This window comes from Capra hircus, chromosome 6 (assembly GCF_001704415.2).
Source record: "Capra hircus breed San Clemente chromosome 6, ASM170441v1, whole genome shotgun sequence".
NCBI classification, from domain to species: Eukaryota; Metazoa; Chordata; class Mammalia; order Artiodactyla; family Bovidae; genus Capra; species Capra hircus.
The window spans coordinates 85326189-85348343 of NC_030813.1; the positions used below are offsets into that span (position 1 = coordinate 85326189).

The window sequence follows — 22155 nt, forward strand, 5'->3', positions numbered from 1 at the left end:
GAGATTATTGTTATTTCTCCCAGCAATCTTGATTCCAGCTTGTGCTTCATCCATTCCAGCATTTCTCATGATGTATTCTGCATATAAGTTAAATAAGCATGGTGACAACATACAGCCTTGATGTACTCCTTTCCATTTTTGGAAGCAATCTGTTGTTCCGTGTCCAGTATTAACTGTTGCTTCCTGACCTGTACAGATTTCTCAAGAGGCAGGTCAGGTGGTCTGGTATGCCCATCTTTTTCAGAATTTTCCAGTTTATTGTGATCCACACAGTCAAAGGTTTTGGCATAGTCAATGAAGCAGAAATAGAGGTTTTTCTGGAACTCTTGCTTTTTCTATGATTCAACAGATGTTGGCAATTTGATCTTTTGTTCCTCTGCCTTTTCTTTAACCAGTTTAAATATCTGGAAGTTCACAGTTCACATATTGTTGAAGCCTTGCTTGTAGAAGGCTTGGAGAATTTTGAGCATTATTTTACTAGCATGTGAGATGAGTGCAATTGTGTGATAGTTTGAGCCTTCTTGGAGAAGGAAATGGCAACCCATTCCAGTACTCTTGCCTAGAAAATCCCATGGACGGAGGAGCCTGGAGTCTATGGGGTCTCAAAGAGTCAGACACGACTGAGCGACTTCACTTTCACTTTCACTTGAGCATTTTTTGGCATTGCCTTTCTTTCAGATTGGAATGAAAACTGACCTTTTCCAGTCCTGTGGCCACTGCTGCATTTTCCAAATTTTCTGGCATATTGAGTGCATCATACAAAAAGGCTACAGCAATTACATGTGTACTCTGTTTAAGCATTCAACTCTATATAGTAATAGAGAGCCATTTGTATTATGGGTGGTGAAATGGTTTGCCAGATTTTTTTTTTTCCATATGGTTGTAGTAGGCAAAAGAGAAGAGAAGTGGGATAAAATGGATGAAGAGAATCAGGAGGTTTCTGCAATATTCTATTCAAAAGTTAATGGGAGCCTGATATAAAGATACTTTATTTGACTTTGATTCTCAGGAGGGAGAGACTATATAATAAATGAGAGAATTATAAATTTGATATTTGTGTTACAGTTTGACAAAGATCCTTGACCAAATTTTAGTCAGAATTCCCTGAATTCTTCTCCACTAGAATTTGATTTTAGTTCTACTTTATCTCTGCCTTGCCCAATTTTAGCAAGCACTCTACTAAGTCAGTTTAACAGATCAGTCTTGATGTCTGATCATCTTTTATAGCTGTCACCTCTTCTTTCACTATCCCCCAAGTGATACGTGATGACCTTAATGTGCCTTCAGTAAGAATCTAAATAGGTTCTTGCTATACTGTTCGTTTGCACCTGACATGTCCTCTTTCTAATTTTCCATACAATGAACTTCCACTCACTATACTCTTTTGTGATAAATTCTCCTATTTTCCTTTCTGCATGCAGCATTTAATCCAGGCTCTCTGTCATATTATAAAAGTCCATTGCACTAATAACTATACTTAACATGATGGTTTTGAATAAAGTTTGTCTTAGTCTTTAAAAAGTGTCAGAAATAATCTTTTACAAACTCCAGAAGAAATGTGAAGAAAACATTAAAGCTTTTTTTTGTTGTTGTTATTTTAAATACAAATTTGTTGGATTTATCTGTTATTGAGCAATCATTCACATTATCCCTCATTCATCTCTGTTTATTTTTCTTTCTTTGGTCTTACCAAGAAGATCATTCTGTGGAATCCATTTGTATAGTCGAGTGTTGGCTCCTAATGTTTCTGGTTTCTTTCCTGTGTATCTCCACAGAACCTATTAAGATAAATGTCTTTATTAGAAGATTTTTAGAATCAAATCCTGTCAAAAGAAAGCAGTTAACCAAAGATTAATCAGGTCTGATGCCTCCAGGTAATAAACAAGTAAGCTGAGGCCCTAAGTGATTAGGTAATGAGTGTTTTTAAGCCATTGACATGACAACCATATTTTCTAAGGCTTGAAACAATCCTAGTCAATAGGTTATCATCCTTGGATTAAGTCTAACTTGTAGATGAAGAAAAATGACAATCTATATCTGAAACAACAACATGCTGATATTACTAGGCTACTCTGGTAAAGGGGATTTTTGAAACAAAATTTTCAGAGGCAAAAGGAAGGGATATTATTTACCTCTTTTGATCTTTTTTTAATATAGTTACCAGTAACAGAAACTCATATAGTAAAATATTGGTAATGATATTTTTCATTTTAAAGTATTGTATCTATTGAGTCTGATGGCATTAAAAGCATCCACAATGGTGTATAAACATCAACTCTATCTGCACACTGAATATTTTCATCATCCTTCATGTCAGTTCTGTATCATTAAATAATTCCCTATTCCTCTTACTCCCTAGCCCCTGATAACTTCTGTTCTACTTTCTGTCTCTATAAATTTGATTACTTTGGTAACAAGTACAAGTGGAACCATGTTATATTTGTCTTCCACTGACTTAGCATTATTTTATTTCAGAGTTCATGGATCTTGCAACATATCAGAATTTCCTTTCTTTTTTAAGGTTGAATAATGTTTCATTATATATACATATATATACATACACGGGTTCTTAGCCGCTCAGTCATGTCCACCTCTTTGAGGCCCTATGAACCGTAGCACACTAGGCTGCTCTGTCCATAGGGATTCTCCAGGCAATAATGCTGGAGTGGGTTGCCATGCCCTTCTCCAAGGGATCATCCCAAATCAGGGATTGAACCTAGGTCTCTTGGATTGCATGTGGATTCTTTACTGTCTGACCACCGGGGAAGCCTACATATGTATATTGCAAAGCAGAAATAGAGACACAGGCATAGAGAACAAATGTATGGATACCAAGGGGGAAATCAGGTGGGATAAATTGAGAGACAAGGATTGACATATATACACTAGTGATACTATGTATAATATAGGTAACTATGGAGAATCTATTGTAAAGCATAGGGAACTCTAATCAATGCTCTGTGGTGACCTAAATTTGAATGAAATCCACTAAAGATGGGATATATGTATACATATAGCTGATTCACTTTGCTGTACAGTAGAAGCTAATACAGCATTGTAAAGCAACTATACTCCTATTAAAAAAAAAGTTCTTTATCCATTCATTTTGCTATCATAAATATTGTTGCTATGATTCAGTTCAGTTCAGTTCATTTAAGTCACTCAGTCTCATCCGATTCTGTGTGACTGCATGGACGGCAGCAGGCCAGGCTTCCCTGTCCATCGCCAATTCCCAGAGTTTACTCAAACTCATGTCCATCGAGTTGGTGATGTCATCCAACCATCTCATCCTCTGCCATACCCTTCTCCTCCTGCCCTCAATTTTTCCCAGCATCAGGGTCTTTTCAAACGAGTCAGTTCTTGGCATCAGGTGGCCAAAGTATTGGAATTTCAGCTTTAGCATCAGTCCTTCCAATGAATATTCAGCACTGATTTCCTTTAGAATGGACTGGTTGGCTCTCCTTGCAGTCCAAGGGACTCACAAGAGTCTTCTCCAACACCACAGTTCAAAAGCATCAGTTCTTCAGTGCTCTTTATAGTCAAGCTCTCACATCCATACACGACTAATGGAAAAATCATAGCTTTGACTAGATGGATCTTTGTTGGCAAAGTAATGTCTCTTGCTTTTTAATATGCTGTCTAGGTTGATCATAGCTTTTCTTTCAAGGGGCAAGCGTCTTTAATTTCAAGGCTACAGTCACCATGTGCAGTGATTTTGGAGCCCAAGAAAATAAAGTCTGCCAATGTTGACACTGTTTCCATGAAGCGGAAACATCTATTTGCCATGAAGTGATAGGACCAGATACCATGATCTTAGCTTTCTGAATGTTGAGTTTAGGTCAACTTTTTCATTTTCCTCTTTCACTTTCTTCAAGAGGCCCTTTAGTTCTTCACTTTCTGCCATAAGGATGGTGTTATCTGCATATCTGTGATTATTGATATTTCTCCCAGCAATCTTGATTCCAGGTTGTGCTTCCTCCAGCCCAGCATTTCTCATGATGTATTCTGTATATAAGTTAAATAAGCAGGGTGACAGTATACAGCCTTGACGTATTCCTTTCCTTTTTTGGAAGCAGTCTGTTGTTCCATGTCCAGTATTAACTGTTGCTTCCTGACCTGCATACATATTTCTCAAGAGGTCAGTCAGGTGGTTTGGTATTCCCATCTAAGAATTTTCCAGAGTTTGTGGTGATCCACACAACCAAGAGAGTTCCTGAAAAAAAACATCTATTTCTGCTTTATTGACTATGCCAAAGCCTTTGACTGTGTGGATCACAATAAACTGTGGTGTTGGAGAAGACTCTTGAGAGTCCCTTGGACTGCAAGGAGATTCAACCAGTCTGTTCTAAAGAAGATCAGTGTGTTCTGATCTGGGTGTTCATTGGAAGGACTGATGCTGAAGCTGAAACTCCAATACTTTGGCCACCTGATGAGAAGAGCTGACTCATTTGAAAAGACCCTGATGCTGGGAAAGATTGAGGGCAAGAGGAGAAGGGGATGACAGAGGGAGAGATGATTGGATGGCATCACTGACTCGATGGACATGGGTTTGGGTGGACTCTGAGAGTTGGTCATGGACAGGGAGGCCTGGCGTGCTGTGGTTCATGGGGTCACAAAGAGTTGGATATGACTGAGTGACTGAACTGAACTGAACACAATCAAAGGCTTTGGCATAGCCAGTTAAGCAGAAATAGATGTGTTTCTGGAACTCTCTTGCTTTTTCAGTGATCCAAAGGATGTTGGCAATTTGATCTCTGGTTCTTCTGCCTTTTCTAAAATCAGCTTGAACATCTGGAAGTTTACGGGTCACGTACTGTTGAAGCCTGGCTTGGAGAATTTTGAGAATTACTTTCCTAGCATGTGAGATGAGTACAATTCTGCAGTAGTTTGAGCATTCTTTGGCATTGCCTTTCTTTGGGATCAGAATGAAAACTGACATTTTCCAGTCCTGTTGCCACTGCTGAGTTTTCCAAAGTTGCTGGCATATTGAGTGCAGCACTTTCACAGCATCATCTTTCAGGATTTGAAATAGCTCAACCGGAATTCCACCACATCCACTAGCTTTGTTTGTAGTGATGCTTCCTAAGGCCCACTTGACTTCACATTCCAGAATGTCTGGCTCTAGGTTGGTGATCACAACTCATGATTATCTGGGTCATGAATATCTTTTTCGTACAGTTCTTCTGTGTATTTGCCACCTCTTCTTAATATCTTCTGCTTCTGTTAGGTCCATACCATTTCTGTCTTTTATTGTACCCATCTTAGCATGAAATGTTCTCTTGGTAGCTCTAATTTTCTTGAAGTGACCTCTAGACTTTCCCATTCTATTGTTTTCCTCTATTTCTTTGCCTTGATCACTGAGGCAGGCTTTCTTATCTCCTCTTGCTATTCTTTTGAACTTTACATTCAAATGGGTATGATTATTGATGTATAAATATTTGTTTTAATCCCTGGTTTAAATTCCTTTCAATACATGGACCAAGTTTAGAATTTCTAGGTCATATGATCCTATGTTTAACTTTGCAGGAAACCACAGGAATGTTTTCCACAGCAGATGCATCATTTTTCACTCCTAGTAGCAATACACCAAGTTCCATTTCTCTGCCTACACTTGTTGGTAGAGAACCAACACTTGTTATTTTCTTCTCACCAACACTTGTTACCAACTTACCAACTTGTTACCTCTTCTCACCAACACTTATTATTTTCCTTTAATTTTTTTTTTCTTTTCTGATAATAGCTATCTCAATGAGTGGTGTTATTTCTATGTGCCTTTGATTTGCATTTCCATAATGATAAATGAGCTTCTTTTCATATACTTTTGACTTTCTGTATCTTCTTTGTAAAAGTCTATTCAAGTAATTTTTCATTTTTCAGTTAGATTTTTGTTGTTGTCATTGTTATTGAGTTGTAGCAGTTTCTTATGTATTGTGCACATTCATTCCTTATCAGATACATAATTTGAAAAGATTTTCTCACAATCTGCATATTTTACCTCACTTTCTTAATAGTATCTTTTGATGCACAAAGTTCTTAATTCAAAGAAGTCTATATATTTTTTCTTTCTGCTTTTGCATTTGGTGTCTTACCTATGAAAGCAGAATCCACCATGGTGAAATTTTCCCTTAGGATTTTCTTGTAAAAGTGCTGTCGTTTTACTTCAAAATCCTCTGATAGATTTTTTACTTGATTTTTTGTATATGTCACAAGGTGACCATTCAGTTTGCTTCCTTTGCATGTGGATTCAAGGTCTTTTCTGCTAGTCTTCTGGGTATCCTCATTAATAGTTAATGAGAGCAATAAATTATTGCTCTTTGGTATGCCAGAGGGAAGCAAGCTCAGAGCCTTCCTACTCTGCCATCTCGGCTGCACTTCTATCATAGTTTCTTATAATCCTTTTCATATCTATAAAACCATTAGTAATCTCTCTAGGTTCATTTCTGGCTTGAACTATTTTCATTTATTTTTTTTCCCTTTTCCCAGTTTAGCTAATGTTTTGATAATTTGCTGATCATTTCAATGAAGTAGCTTTCAGTTTTATTGATTTGCTATTTCTTTTAACTTTCTTTTATCTCTGCGCTAACCTTCATTATTTCTTTCTACCAACTTTGGGTATAGTTTCACTTTTTTTTATAGTTCTTTAAGGTATGATATCAGAGAAGGCAATGGCAACCCACTCCAGCACTCTTGCATGGAAAATCCCATGGACGGAGGAGCCTGGTAGGCTGCAGTCCATGGGGTCCCTAAGAGTTGGACACGACTGAGTGACTTCACTTTCACTTTTCACTTTCATACATTGGAGAAGGAAATGGCAACCCACTCCAGTGTTCTTGCCTGGAGAATCCCAGGGATGGGGGAGCCTGGTGGGCTGTCATCTCTGGTGTCGCACAGAGTCGGACACGACTGAAGCGACTTAGCAGCAGCAGCAGCAGCAAGGTATGATATTAGGTTATTGATTTTAGGTCTTTCTTCATTCTAAAGTTAAGCACATTTACCTATAAATTTCCCTCTGATCCCTGCTTCCTCTGCATCTCTTGTTTCGATCTCTTCTGTTTCATTAATTTAAAAACTATTTTTAATTGTTCTTGGAATTTATTCTTTGACCTATTCTTAACTTCAAAACATACAAAAACTCTGCTCCTTAATATTTCCATCCAAGCCTTCCTGTAATTGATGTCATAAATTACATATTTAATCAGTGTTCCTAATTATATAAATTAATAATCATTTTTATGTATTTTTAAAAGTATTGAGAACATTTTTAAAAAAATGGACTTACAACTAAAAGTCCAGGAAAACAATGACTTTTGCTTTGTCCTGTTTGGCTTTTTCTTTTAAATCTTTTTTTGACCACCATCTGGCAGGTGGGAGGGCTTCTCTTGTGGCTCAGCTGGTAAAGAATCTGCCTACAGTGCAGGAGACCTGGGTTTGATTTCTGGGTTGGGAAGATTCCTGGGTTTGATTCCTGAGTTGGGAAGATTCCTGGGTTTGATTCCTCAGTTGGGAAGATCCCTTCTCCAGGGAAGAAGATCCCCTGGAGAAGTGCTACCCACTCCAGTATTGTGGCCTGAAGAGTTCCATAGACTGTATAGCCTATGGGGTCACAAAGAGTCTGACACAACTGAGTGCCTTTCACTCACAACCAAAATTAGAATGATACCAGCTTTTAAAATTACCTTTGTTTTTACCTTTACTGAAGCTATTTATTTCTTCATATGGTTTGTGTTACTTTCCAGCAGCTTTTCCTTTCAGCCAGAAAGTCCCGTTTGCATGTTTTTATTGACAGAGTCTAGTGGTAATAATGTATGCCAGCTTTAGTTTTTCTAGTAATGTCTTAATTTCTACCTCATCTTTGAAGAAAATTTTGCCCGATAAAATTCTCAGTTAACACTTTTATTTTTTTTTCCTTTCAGCAGTTGGAATTTATCAAGCTACTGCCTTCTGGATTCCAGGGTTTCTGATGAGAAATTTGCTGTCATCTTAGTGAGAATATCTTTCATGCAATGAATTACTTCTGTCTGGGCTTCCCTGTTGGCTCAGGTGGTAAAGAATCTGCCTGCAATGTGGGAGACCAGGATTCAATCCCTGTGTTGGTAAGATCCCCTGGAAGAAGGCATGGCAACTCACTCCAGTATTCTTGCCTGGAGAATCCACATGAACAGAGAAGCCTAGTGGCTCCAGAATATTTTTTCTTCTTTTAATTTCCCCCTTTATCAGTATTTTACTTCATTTCTACTTCATTTTCTGCTCTCTGTGCATCTTTAAGACAGTGGTTTTAAAGGTTTTTTTCCCAGTAATTGCAAAATCCAGGCTTCCTCAGGAATAGTTTCTCTCAATTAATTTTGTTCCTTTGATTGAAACATATTTTATCTAATATTTTATCTTTCTGTATTTGTTGAAAACTGTACTTTTGATTTTATAATGTACTAATTCTAGAAATCAGATTCACCGTTCTTCTTAGTGTCTAATTTTTAAATTTTTTGATTGTTGAAAAATTTATCTTTTCCAGGAATCAGGCTATGATTAAAGCCTTAGGACTTTAAGGTCTTTTCAGAACTTTTATGAACCTGATTATTTTCCTGGATATGAATACAGCTTTCCAAATTTTGCTGTATGTGAGTTTTTTTAAATAGCCTAATTCTTTAATGTCTGATTCTCAAATGAAGAAAAAAAGGGACAGATTTTTTTTAAATAGTGCTGATGTTTGTTTATTCCTCCAAATCCTCCAAATGAGCTGGACTTTAATTTTTTAAAAAACTTTTTTGGCTATATCTTGAGGCACGCAGAATCTTAGTTCCCAACCAGGGATGTAACTCATACTCCCTGATATAAACTGCCAGGGAAGTTTCCAGGAAGAAATCTTTACAATAACAATAATCTCAACTATTGACTGGTGATTGTGTGCTAAACACTGTAGTAAGCACTTTCATATGCTGTCTCTTTTTATTCTCCATAACAAGTCTATGAGGGAGGCATTATTTACACATTTTATATATGAGGAAAACTTCAAATTTGAGTTTATCTAATTTTCTTGTACCAGAGCCAGGATTGAAACATGATCTATATGACTCTAAGCCCATAATCTTAACTCAGTGAGCAAGTAAGTCTTTTGAGTCTGAATGCTGTCATTTGTTCTTTTTTTTCTTAATAGACTTGTTCTAATTTTTCATGGATCACAGTAGTCCCCTCCTATGTATGAATTCAACATCTTAAATAACCATTTATGCTCTAAGTACTAACAAGTTTAAGCCTCTACTTTCAGAAAGCATTCACTATTTGAAAGATGGTGTCTAATAAGTGGAACTGAATAACTGAATCTTCTTAAATGTGTCAAAAGTCTTCAAACATCCCACTCATTGCATTAATCTCTAGATTTATGTTTATTCTAATTATACTTTATCATAAAACTTAAAACATATAAGCTCCTGATAATGGGATTTGAAATAATTGTGGTCAATATGTGGGACTACAGCTCAGTGATCAAGGGCACTAATCAGCAATAAAGAACCCCAATATGTAAAGAATAGGGTCTTTATTGCACATCATGGTGCCACTAAATTACACAGGGTACACAGGCATGATGACTACCAGCAGGTTGGATAATGGAGGTTTTGAAGCTGGTGCTGTGCTAAAGGGCTGAAATGACCAAATTAACTACAGTTTACCAGTCTAGCTTTACCCTGCAAGTTGCAAGTACTCAGAGTTCCAATATGGTTACTTCAGACAGCTTCTTTAAAAAAAAAAAAAAAAAAAAAGATTTACTGGAGTATAGTTGATTTAAAATATTGTGTTAGTTTCACATGTACAGCAAGTGATTCAGTTATATATGTACATATATTCACCTTTATTAGATTTTTTCCTATGTAATTCATCATAGAGCATTGAGTAGAGTTCCTTGTGCTCTACGGTAATTCTTTTTATCTATTTTATATAAAGTATTGTGTACATGTCAATTCCAATCTCCCAATTTCTCCCCCAACCCAGTTCAGTTCAGTTCAGTTCAGTCGCTCAGTCATGTCCGACTCTTTGCGACCCCATGAATCGCAGCACACCAGGCCTCCCTGTCCATCACCAACTCCTGGAGTTCATTCAGACTCACGTCCATTGGGTCAGTGATGCCATCCAGCCATCTTATCCTCTGTCGCCCCCTTCTTCTTCTGCCCCCAATCCTTCCCAGCATCAGAGCCTTTTCCAATGAGTCAACTCTTCGCATGAGGTGGACAAAGTACTGGAGTTTCAGCTTCAGCATCATTCCCTCCAAAGAAATCCCAGGGCTGATCTCCTTCGGAATGGACTGGTTGGATCTCCTTGCAGGCCAAGGGACTCTCAAGAGTCTTCTCCAACACCACAGTTCAAAAGCATCAATTCTTTGGTCCTCAGCTTTCTTCACAGTCCAACTCTCACATCCATACATGACCACTGGAAAAACCATAACCTTGACTAGACGGATCTTTGTTGGCAAAGTAATGTCTCTGCTTTTAAATATGCTGTCTAAGTTGGTCATAACTTTTCTTCCAAAGAGTAAGCATCTTTTAATTTTAATCACCACCCTCCCATCCTTCTGGTCATCATAAGTTTGCTTTCTGTATCTATAACTTTATTTCTATTTTGCAAATAAGTTCATTTGTACCGCTTCTTTAGATTCCACATATAAGTGATATCAAATGCTCTTGGTCTTTCTCTGTCTAATTTCATTCAGTATGACAATCTCTAGGTACATTCACATTCGTGTAAATGGCATTTTTGTTCCTTTCTATGACTGAGTATTCCATTGCATGTACCACATCTTCTTCACCCAGTTCTTTGTTGATGGACATTTAGGTTGATTTCATGCCCTGACTATTGCAAACTGTGCTGCTACTGAACACGTTGGTGCATGTGTCTTCCTGAATTATGGTTTTCTCCAAATATAAGTCCAAGAATGGGATTGTTGGATCATTTGGTAGCCCTTTTAGTTTTTTAAGGGATCTCCATACTGCTCAACATAGTGGCTGTACCACTGTACATTATCACCAATATTGTAGGAGGGTTCCCCTTCCTCCTCACCCTCTCCAGCATTTATTGTATGAAGATTTTTTGATGATGGCCATTCTCTTCAGTGTGTGATGATACCCCATTACAGTTTTGATTTGTATTTCTCTAATAAGTGATGTTGTCCTAATTTTCATGTGTTTGTTGGCCATCTTATGTTTCCTTGAGAGAAATATCTAGTTAGATCTTCCATTTAAAATTTTGAAAATATATTTTAAGCTGCATGAGCTGGTTGTATATTTTAGAGATTAATTCCTTCATTTGTAATATTATTTTCCAGTTCTGATGCTTGTCTCCATTTTGTTTATGGTTTCCTTTGCTTGCAAAAACTTTTAAGTTTAAATAGGTCCCATTTGTTTGTTTGTTTGTTTGTTTGTTTTTATTTCCATTACTCTAGGTGGTGGATCAAAAAGATCTCATTGGGATTTATGTCAGAGAGTGTTCTGCTTATTTTTTCCTCTAAGAGTTTAATAGTATTTGGTGTTACATTTAGGTCTTTAATCCATTTTGAGTTTAAAATTGTGTATAGTGTTAGGGAGTTTTCTAATTTTATTCCTTTAAATGTAGCTATCCAGTTTTCCCAGCACCACTTATTGAGGAGACTGTCTTTTTTCCACTGTATATTCTTGCTTCCTTTGTGATAGATTAATTGGCCATAGGTGTGTGAGTTTATTTCTGGAGTTTCTTTCCTGTTTCATTGATCTGTATTTCTGTTTTTTGTCAGTACCATATTGTCTTTATTACTGTAGCTTTGTAGTACAGTCTGAAATTGGAGAGCCTGATTCCTCCTACTCCATTTTTATTTCTGAAGATCACTTTGGCTATTTGGGGGTTTTTGTGTCTCCATACAAAGTGTACAATTTTTGTTCTAATTCTGTGAAAAATGTCATTGGTAATTTGATAGGGATTGTATTAAATCTATAGATTGTTTTGGGTAGTATAGCAATTTTCACAGTATTGATTCTTCCAAACCAGGAACATAGCATCTCTCTCCATCTGTTTGTGTTATCTTTGATTTCTTTCATCAATATTCATAGTTTTCTGAATATAGGTCTTTTGCCTCCTTTGTTAGGTTTACTAAGGTATATTTTCTTTTTGATGTGATAGTAAATGATATTGTTTTCTTAATTTCTCTTTCTGGTCTTTGTTGTTAAGTGCATAGGAATGTGAGAGATTTCTGTGTATTGATTTTGTATCCTGCCACTTTACCAACTTCATTCTTGAGCTCTAGCATTTTTTTTTTTTTGGTAGCATATTTAGGATTTTCAATGTATAGTATCATGCCAAATTTGAAGTCCTTTTTATTTTTATTTTTTTCACTCTAATTGCCATGGTTAGTACTTCCTAAATGAACTTCTCTGGATAGTAGAAAAAGTTGAGGTGACAACTAGAAATAAGAAAACTTCAAATGGTAAAGCTACCTAGTAAGGAAAACACACAGTAAAGACAGGATAACATCCACACACAAATATGATATTGAAACCAGAAACTAGGACAAGTGGAGATTACAGATGTAGGATATTGGAAATGCATTTTGAAAAGATATTTGAAAGTAAAAGATCAACAACTTAAAACAACCTTGTTTATATATGAAAGTGAAAGTCGTTCAGTCGTGTCTGACTCTTTGCGACCCCGAGGGTATAGTACACGGAATTCTCTAGGCCAGAATACTGGAGTGGGTAACCTTTCCCTTCTCCAGGGAATCTTCCCAACCCAGGGATTGAACCCAGGTCTCCCACATTGCAGGTGGATTCTTTACCATCTGAGGAACAAGGGAAGCCAAGAATGCTGGATTGGGTAGCCTATCCTTTCTTCAGCAGATCTTCCATACCCAGAAATAGAACTGGGGTCTCCTGTATTGCAGGCAGACTCTTAACCAACTGAGCTATCAGGGAAGACCCTTGTATATATATAGACTGCTATATCAAAATCTTATGGGAAATGCAAAGCAAAATCTACAATAGATTCACATATAAAAGAGAAAAAAACAATTAAAACACAAAGCAAAATATGGTCATCCAGCCACAAGAGAAAATGGGAAAAAAGGAAAGGAAGAAAAAATCTGTGGAAACAAACCCCAAAGAATTAAGAAAATGACAATAGGAGTATACATATTGATAATTACCTTAAATGCAAATGTATTAAATGCTCTAACCAAAAGACCTAGACTGATAATTGATAAAGAAAACCAGACTCATATATATTCTGTCTACAAGATACCTACTTTAGACCTAGGGACACACACAGATTGAAAGTGATGAGATGGAAAAAGATATGCCATGCAAATGGAAAGTAAAAGAAAATTGAGGTAAATACTTATACCACACAAAATAGACTTTAAGAAAAGAATTGCTATAAGAGAAAAGGAAGGGCATTACATAATGATCAAGAGATCAATCTAAGAAGAATATATAACAGCTTTTAAAGTATATGTACCCAAGATAGGAGAGCCTCACTATATAAGGCAAATGCTAACAGCCATAAAAAGGGAAATCAACAATAGCATAATAGTGGGGGCACTTATACCAATGGGCAGATCTTCCAGACAGAAAATCAATAAGAAAACACAGGTCTTAAATGACACATTAGATTAAATAGATTTAATTAATATTTATGACATTCCATCTGAAAGCAGCAGAGTACAGTTTCTTCTCAAGTGCACACAGAGAATTCTCCAGGATAAATCACACGTTGGGTCACAAAGCAAATTTTGGTAAATTTGAGAAAATTGAAATTGTATCAAACATCTTTTTCTGATCACAACACTATGGGATTTGAAACCAGGGGAAAAAACAGGGGGAAAAAAAACTAAAATAACACAAACACATGGAGGCTAAACAATGTTACTAAATTACCAGTGGATCACTGAGGAAATAAAATAGGAAATTAAAAAATAAATCTAAAGACAAATGACAACAAAAATGCAACATCCCAAACATAGGGGACACAGCAAAAACAGTTCTAAGAAGGGAAGTTTCTAATAATACAATCTTAACTTAAGTAATAAAAAACTAAAATAAATAATCTATCCTTATACCTGAGGCAGCAAGAGAAAGAATACACAAAACCAAAGTTAGTAGAATGAAAGAAGTCATAATAATCAAAGCAGTAATAAATGAAATAGAGACAAAGAAAACAGTAGCAAAGATCAATGAGACTAAAATCTGGTTCTTTGAGAAATAAGCAAAATTAACAAAATTTTAGCCAAATTCATCAAACAGCAAAGGGAAATGGTTCAAATCAATAAAATGAGAAATAAAAAAGAAGTTACAATGCACAATACAGAAATACAAAGGATCATAAGGGACTACTAGAAAAAACTGTATGCCATTAAAAAACAACCTGAAAGAAATGGACAACTTCTTAGAAAAGTCTCCCAAAACTGAATCAGGAAGAAACAGAAAATATAAACAAACCAATCACAAGTACTAAGATTGAAACTGTGATTTGAAATGTTCCAACAAACAAATGACCAGAACCCAATAGCTTTACGGCAAATTCTGTCAAAATTTAGAGAAGAATTGACACCTATTTTTCTGAAACTCTTCCAAAAAATTGCAGAAAAAGGAACATTCTGAAGATCATTAAATGAGACCACCATCACCCTGATACCAAAAACAAAGATATCACAAAAAAAGATTACAGGCCAATATCACTGATGAACATAGATGCAAAAATCTTCAACAAAATACTAGCAAACTAAATCCAACAAGGTATAAAAGGGATCATACACCATAATCAAGTGGGATTTATTTCAGAGATGAAAAGATTGTCCAATATACACAAATCAATTGATGTGATACACCACGTTGGTAAAGAATCTTTCAGTCAGTAAAGAATCTGCCTGCAATGCAGGAGACCCAGGTCCAATTCCTGGGTCAGGAAGATCCCCTGGAGAAGGAAATGGCAACCCACTCTAGTATTCTTGCCTGGAGAATCCCATGGACAGAAAAGCCTGGCAAGCTACAGTCATGGGGTCCCGGGAGTCAGACATGACTTAATGACTAAACCACCACCACCACCACATTAACAAACTAAAGAGTAAAATCATATGATCATCTTAACTGATGCTGAAAAATCTTTTGACAAAATTCAACACCCATTTATGATAAAAACTGTAGACTGTAGGAATAGAGGGATGCTACCTCAGCATAATAAAGACCATATTCGACAAATCCAGAGCTTCCCTGATAGCTCAGTTGGCAAAGAATGAACCTGTGATGGGAGACCCCCCAGAACCATTCCTGAGTTGGAAAGATCTGCTGGAGAAGGGATAGACTACCTACTCCAATAATCTTGGGCTTCCCTTGTGGTTCAGATCATAAAGAATCTGCCTGCAATGCAGGAGACCTGGCTTAGATCCCTGGGTTGGGAAGATCCCCTGGAGAAGGGAAAGGCTGACCACTCTAGTGTTCTGGCCTACAGAGTTCCATGGAGTATACCCACAGAGTCGCAAAGATTTAGATTCGACTAAATGACTTTCACTTTCATGACAAACCCATAGCAAACATTACTCTCAATGATTAAAACTGAAAGCACTTCTTCTAAGACCAGGGACAAGACAAGGATGTTCCCTCTCACCATTTTTATTCAACATAGTTTTGGAGAGACAGTTTTTGGTTCTTCCAACCCTTCATTGACACCATTCATAAACATTGTATTTTAATGCAATTGAAAGTTCAATATTTTTATGATAATGCCTTTTAGGTTAAATGTTTAAATGGGTACTACTTCTACAAAGCAATTTTTGAAAGTAATTTGGATATAAATATAAGAATTGTCATAATTGTTTGAAACTTAAACATGTTGTAAAGGTCTGTTTTAACTAAAACTAGGAAAAAATTAAAAAGTATATAGCTGGAATATTATAAAGTATACTTATAAATCTTTTACTATATTATTAAAGTTTTAACTATTTAAGAATCATTATTGATTAGTGGCCATATATGATAAGCCCAAACCAAACATTATTCTCAATGGTGAAAAACTGAAAACATTCCCCCTAAGATCAGCAACAAGACAAGGGTGTCCACTCTCATCACTATTATTCAACATAGTTTTGGAAGTTCTAGCTACAACAATCAGAGAAGAAAAAGAAGCAAAAGGAATCCAGATTGGAAAAGAAAAAATAAAGCTCTCACTGTTTGCAGATGACATGATAGTACACATAGAAAAGCTTAAAGATACTATCAGAAAATTACTAAAACTAGTCAATGAATTTAGCAAAGCCTCAGGATACAAAATCAATACACAGAAAACACTCACATCCCTATATACCAGCAATGAAAAATCAGAAAAAGAAATTAAGGAATCAACCGCATTCACCATTACAACAAAAAGAATTAAATATCTAGGAATAGACCTACCTAACCTTGGACTGCAAGGAGATCAAACCAGTCCATTTTGAAGGAGATCAGCCCTGGGTGTTCATTGGAAGGACTGATGCTAAAGCTGAAACTCCTATACTTTGGCCCCCTCATGCGAAGAGTTGACTCATTGGAAAAGACTCTGATTCTGGGAGGGATTGCGGGCAGGAGGAGAAGGGGACGGCAGAGGATGAGATGGCTGGATGGCATCTCTGACTTGATGGACACAAGTCTGAGTGAACTCCGGGAGTTGGTGATGGACAGGGAGGCCTGGAGTGCTGCAGTTCATGGGGTTGCAAAGAGTTGGACACGACTGAGTGACTGAACTGAACTGAAGGAGACAAAAGAATTGCACACAGAAAATTAAAAGACACTGATGAAAGAAATTAAAGATGATATAAACGGATGAAGAGATTGTCCATACTCCTGGATAGGAAGAATCAATATTGTGAAAATGACTATACAACCAAATGCAATCTACAGATTCAATGCAATCTTTATCAGATTATCACTGGCATTTTTCATAGAACTAGAAGAGAAAAATTCACAATTCATATGGAAACACAAAAGACCCCAAATACCCAAAGAAGTCTTGAGAAAGAAGAATGGAGCTAGAGGAATCAAACTTCCTGATTTCAGATTATACTACAAAGTTACAGTCATTAAGACAGTATGTTACTGGCACAAAAAAAACAGAAATATAGGCCAATGGAACAAGATAGAAAGCCCAGAAATAAACTGATGCACCTATCGTTACCTTATTTTTGACCAAGGAGGCAAGAATATACAATGGAGAAAAGACAGTCTTTTCAATAAGTGTTGCTGGGAAAATTGGACAGCTACATGTAAAAGAATGAATTTAGAACAATTCCTAACACCATAAATAAAGATAAACTCAAAATGTATTACAGAGCTAAATATAAGACCCAAAACTATAAAACTCTAAGAGGAAAACATAGGCAGAGAACTCACTGACATAAATCAAGGCAAGATCCTCTATGATCCACCTCCTAGAGTAATGGAAATAAAAGCAAAAGTAGACAAATGCGACCTGGTTAACCTTAAAAGCTTTTAATAGCAAATGATACAATTGACAGAGGATTAGCTTCCAAAATATACAAGCAGCTCATATAACTCAATACCAAAAAACAAACAACTCAATAAAAAGGTGCGAAAAAGACCTAAACTGACATTTCTCCAAAGAAGACATATACATGGCTAACAAACACATAAAAAGATGCTCATCATCACTCATTATTAGAGAAATGCAAATCAAAACTACAATGAGATCACCTCACATCGGTCAGAATGGCCATCGTCAAAATGTGTACAAATAATAAATGCTGGAGAAAGTGTGGAAGAAAGGGAAACCGTTTGCACTGTTGGTGGGAATGTAAGCTGATAAAGCTACTACGGAAGACAGTATGGAGATTCTTTTAAAAATTAGGAATAAAACCACAATGTGCTGTGTTTTAGTTGCTAAATTGTGTCCAACTCTTTCAATCCCATGGACTGTGCCTGCCAGGCTCCTCTGTCCATGGGATTCTCCAGGCAAGAATATTGGAGTGGGTTGCCATTTCCTTCTCCAGGGGATCTTCCTGACCTAGGAAACGAACCCAAGTCTCCTGCATTGCAGGCAGATGATTTACCAACTGAGCTATGAGGGAAGCCCAGCTATGACCCAGCAATCTCACTCTTAGGCATATACCCTGAGGAAACCAAAACTAAAAAAGACACATGTATCCAAATATTCATTGCAGCACTATTTACAATAGCTAGAACATGAAAGCAACCTAGATGACCATTGATAGATGAATGGATAAATAAATTGTGCTACATATATATACAATGGGATATTATTGAGCCATAAAAAGGAACTCATTTGAGTCAGTTCTAATGAGGTGGATGAAACCAGAGCCTATTATATAGAGTGAAGTAAGTCAGAGATAAAAAGATAAATATTGTATACTAATGTATATATATGGACTCTAGAAGGATGGCATCAAAGAATTTATTTGCAGGGCAGCAACGGAGAAACAGACATAGAGAACAGACTTACGGACATGGGAGAGGAGACGAGAGGATGAGATATATGGAGAAAGTAACATGGAAACTTACATTACTATATGTAAAATAGATGAAGTGAAGAAGAGAACTGAAAGTTGCTCAGTTGTGTCTGACTCTTTGCGACCCATGGGTATAGTCCATGGAATTCTCCGGGCCAGAATACTGGAGTGGGTGGCTGTTCCCTTCTCCAGGGAATCTTCCCAACCCAGAGATCATACCCAATTCTCCTGCATTGCAGGGGGATTCTTTACCAGCTGAGCCACAAGGGAAGCCCAAGAATACTGGAGTGGGTAGCCTATCCCTTCTCCAGAGGATATTCCCCACCCAGGAATCCAACTGGGGTCTCCTGTCTTGCAGGCAGATTCTTTACCAGGTAAACTATCAGGGAAGGCTGTAAAATAAATAGCCAGTGGAAATTTGCTGTATGTCTCAGTGAACTCAAGCGGGGGCTCTATACCAACCAGAGAAGTAGGATGGGGAGGGAGATGGGAGGGAGTTTCAAGAGGGAAGAAACATATAGATACCTATGGCTGATTCATGTTGAGGTTTGACAGAAAACAGCAAAATTCTGTAAAGCAATTATCCTTCAGTTAAAAAATGTGAGACAGAAAAAAGAGACACAGATGTATAGAACAGTCTTTTGGACTCTGTGGGAGAGGGAGAGGGTGGGATGATTTGGGAGAATGGCATTGAAACATGTATAATATCATATAAGAAATGAATCACCAGTCTAGGTTCGACACAGGATACAGGATGCTTGGGGCTGGTGCACTGGGATGACCCAGAGAGATGGTATGGGGGGGGAGGTGGGAGGGGGGTTCAGGATTGGGAACTCATGTACACCCGTGGCGGATTCATGTTGATGTATGGCAAAACCAATACAATATTGTAAAGTTAAAAAATAAAATAAAATCTGGAAAAAAATGAATAAATTTAAAAAAAGAATCATTATTTAGGATTGCTATTTAGGATCATTTTTAGGATTCATTTTCTAGGATTATTAGAAGAATCTTTATCTAGGATTATTTTTAGAATCTAAGCTTTTAGTTTCAGGTTCAACAAGGACTCACGTTCAAAAAAATTAATCATAAGGAAGTATAGTCCCAAGACATTCTGTAAATTGGGCCTATTATTTTCATTATCTTTTCCTTTATTCTCTGTTGTGTTATTTGTAACTTGTTTATATGCTTCAGATTTAAAGAAAATATAAGAACAGCAAAAACAAGGTTAGATTACATGGATGCCTTAAAACCTATGCAAAAGCTGACTGATCATTTAACAATAGCAAATGATTAAGTTTTACCTCGTTATTTAAGGAAAATACTGTAATAAATTTTCCTGTGAATAATGCCAGTTTTAAAGCAAGGTAGCAATCAAATATCCCCTTTTAACATTTATACTTTTTCTTTAGAGTTCACTTAAATTGACATTACCAATATCAATAGCCTTTTCTATGTCTTAAAAGCATACTTTTATAGAGGTTTTAAAATAACTGTCCCTGAAAAAAATATTATCTGACCTTCTGTGGAATCTGGGCAAGGGCTGATGCGATCATATTAGACTTTTCTTCTGAGAGGTTTTTGATCATTGACCCCAGAGTAAACACCACGACTCCATCTTTTCCAGAGCTTTGAACAAACTCTTCGAATTCCTATGAAGAAAACAGTGTTTGTAATATAAAAGCTTACAGTTATAATAGATGTCACACTTTTTTCTCAATGTGTCTGAATAATTAGAACAATTCTGTACTTTCACATATTAATGATCTCACTGTATAATAGATGACCTGAAATCATTTGTTATTAAACAAATTAAAAATTATTTTTACTAATGGCTCACTTAGTAAAGCATATTTCAGGTATGTGTGTTTCTGTGCATGCATGTTTGTGTTTACAAATTATTGACCACCTGTTATCTTCTGCTATTTGCTGAACTCTTTACATGTATCATGTAGCTTACATATATGGTAATTTTATGAGATATGTATACATTTACATATTTTAGTAAGGTTAAGTAATTTGTCCAAGCCTACACAGCAGTAGGTGGCAGAGCAAATTTCTACCTTTAAGCTAAATAGTTCTGGTTCTTAGTCTTAGAAGCTAATAAGATTATCTTTCATTTTTCTGCTGAATCATGGTCAGCACAATGACATGATTTTGGTATATTTACTTTTCCTGTTTTCTAACTTTCAATTTTCTTTTATTTTGGTTATATTTGTTTTTTATATAAGCTTCCGCAAACACAATCAAGAATGAGGTAGCCAAGTAACTCCTGACCAGACAAGTAATGCAGAAATACCTATAAAACATACTCTGAGGATTATAGGAATATAGTAGAAATATATAATTTTAAGTTAAAAATAAAAACAGCATATTCAATCAAACTGAAATAAAAAGAAATCTTTTCATCCTATAAATACTAACAAAACTAAATTAACTAAATAAGACAAGAGAAAAATACGTGAGATTTAAAATGTAAAGCCAGGTAAGAGATTTATTTTCAGGGATTTCTCGCATGGTTACAGAGGCTGGCAAGTTTAATATGCACAGCAGCCCGTTAGGCTGGAGACTCAGAGAAAAGCCACTGCTGTAATTCAAGTCTGAAGGTTACCTACTGGCAGAATTCAGTCTTTTGTTCTATCCACATATTCAGCTAATAGGATGAGGCTTATCCACATAACAAAGAGTAATTCGTTTACTCAAGGTTCACATATATAAAAGTTAATGTCATCTGAAAGTAGCCTCTCAGTAACTTCCAGAAAAATGTTTGTCTAAACAGCTGAGTACCTAGCCGGAGAAGTTAATACATAAAATTACCCATTATACTATATTTATGGATGATTTGACTTAAAATATAATCTTATCTTTATTTTCAATTATAGCATGGTATTCTTGAGATACTAGAAAATATTTTAACATTTACATAAAATAGATTTTCATGAATAGTGAATGGACTTTGAACAAGAAAAGAAAACATTGAGGACTACTTCAATCAGATAATAATACATAATCCAAAATAATGGTATTCACCTTCTGATTGTAGTGTATAGTCTAAGAAAATGATAACCATTAAATTTTATTCTGTATTCTCAGTTTGCAAATCAAATCTTAATAATAATTAAGTAGAAATCATTTAAGAGATAAACACTCCAATAGGAAAATAATAAGCATGTATAATTACCTTAGGCAGGGGCTTTGCAGGCTTGCAGTGCAGTCCTCCAACAAATTCAGTATTAGGTAAATAAGGCTGAGGAAATTCAAAATCCCAGTAACTTCGAAACAACCACATGTCAGCTTTCCCCATAATCTCACATAGCGTGATTGGTTTCCCTGAATAAAAATGAAGGATAATAGAGGGGAAACAATCTGATATGGTAAATGGAAGATATTTCTCCACCTAATTTTCTAAGTAAATTCTTGAAGACCAATACTGAGCCTTTGCAACCCAGCTTATGTATCAATTGGCCTTTTACCCTGAAGAGGACACAGTCATCAGAATATGAATAAGTAAACACAGATATAAGTATGCAGCAAAACCAAAAGCCTGTTGCTTTCTTTCTGGCAATGGAATCTTTCATCTTGAGCTAACCCTGAACCCACTCATGTGCTTGTAGGAAGTACAAGAAACTTAGGCAATGATCCTCAGCCTTCTGTGGTAGAGTCACACCTTCTAAAATTCCAGTTTATCTCAT

At 36.3% G+C, this 22155-nt stretch overlaps 1 protein-coding gene across 1 annotated transcript in view; it reads right to left on the reverse strand.

The window, feature by feature from the left end:
• LOC106503958 (UDP-glucuronosyltransferase 2C1) overlaps positions 1-22155 on the reverse strand; it is a 34093-nt gene that overhangs the window by 6339 nt on the left and 5599 nt on the right. The window contains exons 2-4 of the mRNA XM_018049523.1: positions 21645-21793; positions 19984-20115; positions 1691-1778 (exon numbers count right to left, since the gene is read on the reverse strand). Of these exons, the coding sequence (XP_017905012.1) occupies positions 1691-1778; positions 19984-20115; positions 21645-21793 (369 nt within the window). The remainder of the gene's footprint in view (positions 1-1690; positions 1779-19983; positions 20116-21644; positions 21794-22155) is intronic.